Raw genomic sequence first — 11728 nt, forward strand, 5'->3', positions numbered from 1 at the left:
AAACTCAAGGGAATATACTCATCCTTGATTATTATTTCCAGCAGATTCAAGGCGCTTCTTTTGAGGTTTCTGTCCCCTGCTGTCTCTCTACACATGACTCACCCATCTAAATTGCTGAGTCTGCCTATTATCCAGCATTAGTAAGCCAGGTCAGGCACAACACACCCCAGCTGAGCTTTGTTCTGGTTACCCTCTGAGGATACCACCACTCTGGAATACATCACAGACCCATTCCAGCTGATAGCAGAGAGCCAGAGGTGACCTGCTCAGCAGTTTCTATGCAACTTCATCCTGATGATGAGAAGCAGGCTTGGGCAAGGACGGAACGGCATAATACACAGAACAACAAGAGAAGCACTCCTACTCTAATTAGTCCCAGAAAACCACACTGTCTGGGGGAGGTGGACATGCTGAGTAAGGGAACAGATGACAACCTCTAAGGAAGGTATGGACAAATAAACACAAGAGACAAGGGGGGAAACTGTGGAAAGCTTTGACAGAGAAAGGTCAGGTTCACATTGTGGTTAGCCGATTTTTGATTTATATTGATGCATGAGCCTCATCATCTTTGGAGACGAGATTCACAACCATACAGCGTTGGGCTCCTTGACTTCAAAGTCCACAAGTGAATAACCCTTTTGCAAATGTGGTGTTCTTTGAGGTTTAATTCCTGCTTTTATGAATGGCATTATATTAGTGGAAATAGTCTGCAGGCTCATTTCTTTTCCACATGCTTGAGAAAGACATTAGGTAAAACTGAAGCATGACAGGACTGCAGTGTATGCAATGTGCAAGTGACTTTTGTTAGCTGGAATGTTATAAGAGCCACCAGAAGCATTAAGGGAGCGGTAAAAGTGGCACCAAATCCCAATGCCTTATTTATATACTCAATAACAGAGAGTGTAAACAGGGGTCTTAATAAAGCAGAGTTTTGGCCATGTTCACCTTCCTTTATGTTCCAGTGTACACAATGAGAGCTTGTACCACTTATATTGCCTCAATAAAGTCAATACTAGGTGAGAGGTGTGCCTGTGTACTGAGAAATATGACTGTGTGTGTGTATTTGCCTGCGGGTGACAGAAACGTGATACAGATCCGTGACTGGATAAAGCAATAATTCTGGCTTTCCCTAGCAGCGTTCTTAAGAAAAATAACCAAAAATCTATTACATACTGAGCATGTGTAGTCAGTGTTTTATTATTTTACAGAGCATTACTGTGTTTGACTGGTTGATGGAAGGTGCACAATATTCACTCTAAGAATAAACTGAGCGATTTGTGGCTCAAGTGCACCAAAGATTTGAATCTGGGATAAATTTGACTCTAGTTCCCGACCCTCAAAGCACAGAGGTTGTTTTAAAAAGTTTTTTAACAAGACTTCGGTCAAGGATTGCTGACTATTCTATCAATAAACCCTCTCGAGAGGAGGCCAGAGTAGCTGGGGAACACATGCAAACTTTATATCATGCACAGTTGATCCAATGACAAAAGATACTGTACTCAAAACTGCAGATTCAGTTTCATTATGGTGCAGAAAGAAAAGTGTAACGCAAGCCTGTAGGGTATCTTGTGGCAATCCATCTAAAAAACAGAGATATTTCAAGTTTAAAGTTAAACCTTTTGGTAGTCAAGTCAAAAATATTCCCCCGCTAGAGACAAAAAAAATATCTTTACAAAATTTCAAAGCAATCCATCCATCCTATATTTAATACCTTTCAATTTCCAACTGTAGAGCCATGCGCCCTCCAGGGTTCTAGAAATCTAAGAAAGATCGTTGTTTGTTTTCCTGCTGCATTGATAATCTTAGGGACCCTTGAGCAGAAAGCACTGATTTATTGATCTAGAGCAACAGAAGCACTGGTGCTAAAACTGGGCAAAAGTCTGGTTGTAAAATTTGCACTTTTTAACATTTTGGCTTCATTTATGCATCTCTGAAAGAACAGCCACAAGACCAGTTTTATCCTAGACATTAAAGAGTCTAAATGTACTTTTTTCCTGATGCTGTTTCACAGTGAAGCATTTCTTGGCATTGTCAGTGCTCCTAAAAGAATGCTTTTCCACAGCCTTTGAGCTGCTGGCCGCAGGGAACAGATGACCTTCCTCAGTTCTTAGCTGATCTCAGACATATTCTTACCAGCCTGTCACAACTCCAGCTCTTCCCTTTTTCCTTCTATCCATCACACTAAAACAAATCAACACAATTCTTCCTCTTTATTATATCCCAGAGCCCAGTTGTTTGGAACCACAACTCTCTCTTTGACAGACAACCATATAATAATGTATTCATAACAATTGTGGTTTTTCCAACACAAATGGCATGCTGTTCTTTTTATCTGCGTACTTGATGAGGCCGTGCCCCTCACATGCATGCAGGTCCTCACTGAGATGGGATACAGGCTTCACATATGTGGATACATCAATCAAGAGCAATCCAAATGACAGCCATTCTTAGCCTGATGACTGGCACAACAAAAGCCCACAAGGACACACTCCAAAGTGACTTTGACAGCAATTCTCTCCGATCTTGAAAATGTTAAGATTTGAAATGGGAAAAACAACGCCTTTGACAGCCTCAAGGAGACTCTTTGACAAGCAAAATCCCATCAACGGTACAAAAACAAGTGAAGAAGACACATGCATCCACAACTGTTTTAGACAAGTTTATAGTGGTGTGAACCAAGCAACATTAACTCAAGCACCATAGTGTCAAGTACCATCTGAGCTCCTTGTCCTTCACACCACTACAGTTTAGGCAACACTGAATGCCATAAATCAGTGCATAGTGAATAAGCATTTATGTACCAATATAGATTCTACTTGTATCAGTGATAAGTTTTGTATTTCTACACAATAAAGATAAGGAACAGCAGGAAGAAAACAATCTCAGTCTAAATCTGGAAACCATATTCACTAGGATTGCAAAGTGGTAATATTACTCATTACAAAAACATGGCTCTCTCTGACAATGTAACAACACTCTACATTTATGCAACCTCAACGGTATACAGTATCCATCATTTTGCCTATATATTGCATTAAACATTAAGCATTACTGGTATCGCTGGTCCTGCTGTGGAAGCTGTTCAGAGGGGCATATTGGAACAGTAGAAAATTAAAATTCAAAAATGTTCTGCAATTTGTAACCAATTATTGCCCTGAAGCTTATCTGCTCTGCCAAAGCTGGCATACACACACAAAAAAGATTTATAGAGTTGATAGACTTTTTATAGGTAGCATAACCTGTAGCTCTAGGCTGCTGTTAATCGTGACATAACTTAAAAATCATTAAGGCTTCTACTTTTCTACTTTTGTCCACCAGAGAAAGATCCAAAATCTGTAGAGATAGCATTTTTTAGCAGTGGTAACTTCCTGGTTTCGGTATGTAATTTCACGAGGAGGGACCAAAAACATTTAAACGTGTTTGGTTGCATGCAGATCGAAAGTCCTGCTTTTATCTGACAGTTCAGCTTAAATGTGTCTTTATTTACAGTGTGAAAATAAACAATGCAATGACTTGACACATGGAACGGGAAGTCTTGGAACAGATTTACACATATCTCTTGGCAACCCTGGACCCCTGAAACACTGGCCAATGCCCCCAGAGGCAAAGTCAACAGCAGAATCAACTAAAATGTCTAATGTCATGTAAAGTAATGAAACATTAGCCCCATCTTGAACAGCTACTGCAATACAATTTTGCTTGACTATTATTCTAACAGTAGTAGTACAAAGTAATACAGTACAGGGTGTATTTAAATGCTTGAATACTTGCAATGGATTACTTTTAAACTGCCGTATAGGTGACTTAACTAAGGCTACAATGGAAAAGCAAGAAAATGGACGTGAAATAGGAGCATGTGGGATTAATTAATTAGAACAGAGTAATGAGTTCAGTCGACCTTCTGCATGTGGAACTATGACACAACATGAGGGGGAAAAAAGCATGAAAATGTCATGTCCTTGGATCCATATGGAAATGTGTTCTTGATAAAGCAAATCAAATAAAAAGAACACTTTTTTTCTGCATCAAGAGCATGTGTCCGCAGATGCTTACTGTCTTTAATCAGAGCTCTGACTGGATTGGGGACACGATCCAGAAAAGTTTCTAAGCCCAAAATTGGTTCTGACATCAGGCCATGGGGCAAGAAAGAAGAAGAAAAAAAAATTGGTTAATGTCTAGGTCTATGGCTATTGTTCATTTATTAATGGGTGATTGACAAGCATATCACGAACTCAATTTATCCCCAATCAGAGTGGGCAATTTATGCTAATTCAAAGAGAATGGGAACAGAATGATGAACGATACATCGAAAGGAAGATCCATCAAGTAGACACTTTTTCGTAAATGACCTTGACACGCAAAAGCACTGAACTTTGATCGTGTTCCTTATCTCTTTGAGTCCTTGAAGATCTTCTCTAGGTCCAGGGTGAATTATTATCGTCGCATTAGTGACTTTTTCTAGGTTTCTTTTATGCGTGTCAAGAACAAAAAATGCCCATCTCAAATTCCAACAGTCCAAGATGAGATCAGACTGCTTGTTGTGGTTAGCCAGCTGAGTAAAATCAAAGCATATTCAGAATTAATTCACATTTTTTATATTCTCTAAATCGTTCCAAAAACAAAAATCAAGACTGGCTTCATTTTTTAGGTTCTCTCATTTTCGTTGTAGAAAGAATATCCCTATCAGCTGAACAACCGCTCCACTTTGAGCTCTTGAAACTAAGGACTGTCACTATTGTCAGGCTTTTTCTTTGTTTTGTTTTTACACTAAGAAGCAGATATAAATGCTAAAAGTAATTGGTACTTGGATCCACATGAAAAAGAGAAAGCCAAGAAAGTGCCACATTTCAAAAACAGGCCTTAATATCGCGCTCACCACTTTATCGACAAATCCTCTGCTTGTTACCCTGTAATTTGTTAGTGGAGCCACAGCTCTGAATTCATAAAGACTGTTCAGCAAAGGTGAAAAGTGCCTGGTAATATTGGCTCGACTCCACAGTAAACACTTCTCTCAGTTGGGGGGTCATTATGTCAACACCCAAAGGGATGCATTAGGGAGCAAAGAAACCTGTATGTGACATCATGGTAACAGGAATCTACACATACTGGAAAACAGGGCCTCCTTGAATTAAATCTAATTAGGTAGCAATGTGTTAAGAGCCACAGCAACGTAGGCTGTTAATGGTTGTCATTAATGGAGGATACATTTTTTGGGGTGTATATTTAGGGTCATAACCAAATCATTTAACACTAAGCTCCCTCTATCGGTAAATAGCTCTTTTGTATGCTCTCTCTCTCATATACTCAACTCATTTACTGTCACACTACCCTGATGTCAGCACATAATTACTCTATGGGAAATAGATGGTCCTGCAGCAAAAATTTCCCCTTGGCTCAGCAGGAGGTTAACTCTGTCTGAGAAACCAGTGCTGTTACACCTCCGGCTGGGTGACAATGTTACCCTTCCTCCCTCCCAGTCCCTCCCTGCTGCATGGATTGTGCTTGCTGCCTGGTTTGGACGCTTTGCCTCAGCATCGAAGGTCAGAGTCAGGTAGCTTTTAAAGCGGAGCTGCGTGAAAGCTTGTTAATATGGTTCCTGTGATAGATTTCATTTACAACTCCCTAGAAGACCTTTCTGCCATGGGAAGCACATGCCTGGCGCACAATCAAAGCCGCCTAACAAGTCACATAGCTCAAGGATTACAACAGCAGGGACTGACATTTAAGTGTTCGACGAAGCCAAAATGGCTCTGGCATGGTTATTTGATTAATCAATTAGCGCGTCAACAGAAAATAATGCAACTCGGATTTAAATATACATCAATTCTGTTCATGTAACTAATTCATTATGGCAAAAGTGCAAAACATTCGTTTTTTCTTGGGAGGTTTCATGAAGGGAAAAAGTCATTACTAAATCATACTTGCTCTTGTGCACTCAAGTTAGTAATTTGTGCACACACACTCTTTTGACATTCCCAAATACAAATGTAAGGATTCACAGAATTATTCGTCGTATCAGTGTAATTTGTACAGCTTTTGAGGTTTTGTCACACAGAAACAATTGAAGGTGTATCAAATTACAATTTTAAAAAAGGTGCTACTATTTTCTTTTTTATATGAAAACCAAAAACAACCAACCCAAACTTTTAACAAGGCTGGACTGGTCAAGGTTGTGCTTCAAACTGTCTTCAGTTTTTGATGTGCGGCTCGTGCTGCTTCACTTAAAAATACATCACAGCTCCACCTATGAACCAGAACTCGAACAGACACAGACAAAGCAAGCGGCAACAGGAGAATTTCACTGCAGCCAATTTGTCAGAAACTGGCCAAGGTAGGAGGTGACCTGTCGAGCTCCTGTTAACATGTGCGCCCATTAAGAAACATATTGCAGCTTGCTTCCTTTTGTGACAGGAACAGGGCATGTAAAATCTGGCAGGTGGCTAGATAAGGGAAAAAAATTCTGTTTTTCAAACCTTAAAGGAAGACGATGACTGCTACTCAGATGTGCATGTTTCCTGCATGTTTGAGTGTGGTATGTTCATTTCTGAAATGCTCAGTGCATTAATGCTTGATACAGCCAAGTTAATTACTGGTATCACCATTTACCTAAAACCAGTATTAACTCTAGCAGATGCACGTACACTCAGCATCTCCAGGGTTTGCAGTGAACAGTCTGAAAAAATGAAAATACCCAGAGAGCAGCAGTTCTCTGGGTGAAACCGCTTTGTTGATGCCACAGGTCAGAAGGTAATGGCCAGATTGGTGACAGAAAGGAATTGGAAGGCAACAGAAACTCAAATGACCCCCTTTTACAATCAGGATATGCAGAAGAGCCTCTCTCAAAGCATAAATCGTCAAAATCCAAAAGCTGATGGACTACAGCAGCAGAAGACCACACCAAAACTCAACTTAAGAACACTTGAAACACATTACCACCAGGTTCTGATGAGTCTAGATTTTTGCTCCCATATTAAGATGGTAGGGTCAGAGTTTGCCATGACAACATTAAAGGATGGATCCATCCTGCCTTCTATTAACAGTTAGGCTGGTTGTGGTGATGTAATGGTTTGAGGGATATTTTCTTGAAACATTTTGGGAACCTTAGTACCAAATCAGCTTTGTTTAAGCACCACAGCCTACCTGAGTATCGCTGATGACCATGCCTTTATAATCACAGAATAAACATCTTCTGGTGGCTGCTTTCAACAGGACAAGATGCCACGTCACAAACCTCAAACCCTTTCAAACTGTTTCTTCAACATGACAATGAGCTCTCTGCACTCAAAAGGCTTCCACAGTCACCAGATCTTAATCCAATAGAGCACCTTTGGGATTTGGTGGAACAGGATATGTAGCCAACAAATGTGAAGCAACTGTGTGCTGTTATCATGTAAATATGGAACAAAATCTTAGAAATGTTTGCAGCACCTTGTTGAATCGATGCCATCAAGAATTAGGGCAGTTCTAAAGCCAAAGCGGGAGTCCAACCCTGACTAATAAAGTGAGTGATGAGGGTAGGAAGAGAATTAGCATTACAACTCTATGAGATGCAGTCTTCAGACTTTACAAATGCATAGCTGTGTTAAAAATAAAGGCCAAGCTGTAATTTGAATGTAGTCAAATTGGCTAACATTGAGCATAGGTGCCACAAGGCATGATGAGCTATAGTCTGTTGACGGTTTTACACCCATGCATCATGCCTTTATTGTCATTGTACATGTACGGCGACATTATGGATGCTCCTAGCCAACTGTGCAGGAATAAAACACAAATAGTAAGACAGGAGAAATATATACAATCAAGACAAAGTTACACAAAGTGCTTCGAAGTAGTGCAATGTACTTAGTCTGAAAAGAGTCCGTATGTGAGTGGCCTGAGTGATGTGGGTTACTCAGACCACGGCTCAGATTGGTGAGGTAAGTGGGCAGAGGCGGTGTGTGGGGGATAGTGTTTTTTAACAGTCCGAATGTCACAGGGGAAGAAGTTGCTTTCGAGTCTGAAGGCGTGGGATCTGACCAGAGGGCAAGGGGTAAAGCAGGTGGTGGGCGGGGTGCAAGGGGTCACCTGTAATGGCCCTGCTTTTTCTGAGGCAGGAGGATCTGCCAATGCCCTTCAGAGGTGGCAGAGGGAGGCTGATGATTTTTTAGGGCAGTGTTAATTACCCTCTGCGCAGCCATTCTGTTCTCAGTTGTGGCCCAAACACCCAGGCAGTATGAGCGCTAGGAGTGCTAGGAGTCCAGCAGCAGCTCCCAGGTTATTCTTCCTCAGGACATGGAAGAAGAGCAGCCGCTGTGGGCCTTCTTTACTAGAAGTCTTCATCAGGATTGATGCTTCTGTAATCCCTCTGTAAGATAATTTCTAGTATGATTTCTTTCTTTTTTTTATAGAGTAATGTATATAATAACGTGATGTTTTTGGGGTGAAATACTGATGGGGTGGAACTTGAATTACCACGGACAGATTTGACACTGGCAAGACATATCACAGCCAACTGACCTCTGACCAAACAAGGGAAGACAGACTCTGGGAATGACATGCTGAGTCGAACTCTGACCTGTCTGGGTGTGAAAGCCAAACGAGAAAGTCCAGAGCCAGGATCAGGTTTCAGCTCGTGTTTTAAACGTTTGCTGGAGAGGTCAAACAAGTCCACGGCAGATTTGAAGAAATTAATGTAACACATGTAGGGTCAGGCCACATGAGCACAGTCCAGATATTTTCCCTCTTATATACAAATATCCCCACTGCGGAACGACGACTGGTTGATCAATCTGTCTTGATGCACAACTACAGATCAGCCAGTTCTTCTTATCAGTCTCCTGGGTCTTAAATATCCTGAACAACTCATCTGGAAGAACTGAATCCATTCGTACTGAGAAGATACTAAATGCCTTAGACCTGAGATGGGTCACATCACGGTGATAATGTCTCTCTAGGGGGGGACACTGTTTGCTAAAGGAATTTTTTACTACAGTCCAAAAATATATTCACAGCTCAGCTTTCGTTTGTCAGAGGGTGCAGCACACAAGCTGCATGCAGCGCTCAAGGCAGAGGCAGTCATGTTGGCCGAAGCAGTACATCTGGCTCGTAAATACTCACTGACACTAAAATGTGTCAACCAATGGGAGGAAATCATTCACAAACGATGCCCAGCCAGGACAGGAACATGCATAAGACAGACAGGGAGAAAATCGACATGAAAGTTGAAGGAAGGGTGTCATTAAATATGTATGCTAACACAACATTGCACTGAGTCGCTCCTTCAGCTGCCTTAGATTTGGATGAAACCCACAGTCTAGAGACGAAGTAGAGCCACATGAAAATGAGCAGTAATTATCCTCACTAATTATGCTTTGCATTAAGTAAGGCTACAACTAATTACTTTCATTGATCACAAAAATTATTTTTTGCACAACTTGTCCAAGAAATCATGAAGAAAAAGAACCCCTCTCAAGTTTAGAAAGTGAAATATACCATCTTTGTTTTGCCTGTTTTGTCTGGTCAGAAATGTCTTAATGATTAAAGGGACCACCAAAATCATGGCTGCAAACTTTTTTGTGGGTTGTAATGAAGAATACCCTCCATCAATTTTCCCCATCAGCCCAAATTACTTAAAAGCTGGTAATATTCTGCCGATACAGACAGTCTCAGACTCTCACAGACCGATCAACTGACAATGATGGTTTTCGATGAGCCCGGCCCCGCGGGAAATGCACATCAAGGCTAACGTCTGACGATGATGAACTGTTGATGAATAAATGAACAACTTCCTTATACTTCAATCCCAGTTTCACACATTTGCCCTTCCTGGTAATTAATTCCCAGGATTCACACAGCGAGTGTCGTGACTGTCAGTGTGTTTAGAAGTTACTGAAATGCAGCTCCTCGACTCACCACAGTTGCAATTTTATTGTGTGTGGCATCCTTGTTGAATCTCACCTAGGGCGTAGAATGCTGGTGACTCAGATGACACGAGCCCAAAGGCTTGCAGTCACAATGCCAGATAAACAAACAAACAAACAAGCACATACTAGTACTGTATATAAAAACAACCTGACTTCACATCTCCTCAGTGCAGCCCCTTTGTCATGCTGCTGCTGGGAACCCATACACATAATTCAGGCTTCATAAAAGCTTCTCACTTGATTAACTTCAAATCAACTATGGGCTTTTATTTTTAAATTTAACACTAGAGAAACCCTGGAATTGAAAAAGTGAAGTATGCTTAAAGTGCCTTGAAGTATGCTTTTAAAAGCACCAGCAAAACGCCAAAAGTGTTACAACTGATTACTAAAGAGACTTTCAGCACCATCAATTATACAGCAGCTCCTCTTTTTTGCGGTACACAGTGGGTGGACTTGGAACAAAAAATAAAAAAAATCATGTTCTGCTGCTCACACATGGAGAGAATGAGTGTGAACCATGAATTAAGCAAGTTTTTGTACTTGAAGATGTATCCCTGCACCCCAGCATGTGTTACATATCTGTAGGTCTGATGTAGCAACTAACAGCTGCATATATAAAACACGATGTATCCCACGCTGCCAAAAGGGAGACACGAATGAAGAACAGAATGAATCGGAAAAACATATACACAAGAAACACAGTGCATATAGACGGATGCTACAGGGTCATTTAAACTGACAAAAAAAAAAAAGCTTTTTCTTCGCGTTTAAAAGAAAACACAGGAAAATAATCTGCTACTTTTACGCACGGACTTTCAGTATACCCTCCCTGGCAACATATGGCAAGACCCCTTCTTTCCCCTTCTTACCTTTGACAGATTTTAAGAGCATCCTGTCACACACCGACAAAGTGACAGTTAAAGCCTGAAGTGCTGTCAAAATAACAAACTTCACACTCCAGCTCTCGGGGTTCATGATGCTGAAGCGTGGAGGGGGACTAGCCAACTGTCTTTCACTGCAGCGCAACCATCATACAGTTCCAGTCCAACAACAGCTGATGTGCAAGAGCCTCCCCACAAATGAAACGACTTCCTGAAATGTGATCAAGTATATGACCGGTGCTTTAGGAAATCCCAAAGACAGCTGATTCGAGTCCACTCACTTCGTCCCCATTCAAAGATGTCCAAGTGCGAAGCCGCTCGCGCGTAAGTAAAAACTGTGGAGAGCGATGGAAATATTGACAAAGGCACGAGCCGCTGCTGTCTCTCAGTCGCCCCACTGGAATGACATCAATTCCACAGCAATTACTGGCGAGGAGTGTTGTCTTATGAGTAGCGACCATGTGCTTCAATGATGCGCTCCGCGAGGTCCTAAAGCCACCGCCAGGGCACACAAATGGCAACCAGGCTGTCAAGTTAGACGCAAAAAAGAAGCAATTTCCGGTCCCATTTTTCAACAAGAAGGCAACAGTTCCATGGAGAATAAATAAATAATTTAGGGCAAAATCGATTCTTTTGATGGAAAAAATTTACTGGATTTATATCCTCAAGTTTCATTTAAAGCCATCCTTTTGAACACAGTGTGTTCCAAAAGCTACAGCAAAACCTGCATGAATCCAATTTAACCAATTTTGTATGCATTTGTTAAAGCATAAGTCTGGCAAGTGCACATGCTGGGAGATATTATAAGGTTTTATTTTGAAGTTCTTAATTATCGTGAATCATCGGCCCCCATCTCACCCTAGCATCCTCTTGTGTCACCCCAACCCCCTGCATCTTCTCTGTACTCTTCCTGTTTTCCTCCTACCTGGCAGCTCCAACATCCTT

The 11728-nt window shown here is 41.3% G+C and overlaps 1 protein-coding gene across 1 annotated transcript in view; it reads right to left on the reverse strand.

The window, feature by feature from the left end:
- Nucleotides 1–11326, reverse strand: part of LOC120737957 (disintegrin and metalloproteinase domain-containing protein 12-like) — a 77798-nt gene extending 66472 nt beyond the window's left edge. Inside the window, exon 1 of the mRNA XM_040038920.1 lies at nucleotides 10772–11326. Coding sequence (XP_039894854.1) covers nucleotides 10772–10877 — 106 coding nt within the window. The 5' untranslated portion in view covers nucleotides 10878–11326. The remainder of the gene's footprint in view (nucleotides 1–10771) is intronic.
- Nucleotides 11327–11728: the final 402 nt, after the last annotated feature.

The sequence above is a fragment of the Simochromis diagramma genome, unplaced genomic scaffold (assembly GCF_900408965.1).
Source record: "Simochromis diagramma unplaced genomic scaffold, fSimDia1.1 OVJJ01000402.1, whole genome shotgun sequence".
Classification (NCBI taxonomy): domain Eukaryota; kingdom Metazoa; phylum Chordata; class Actinopteri; order Cichliformes; family Cichlidae; genus Simochromis; species Simochromis diagramma.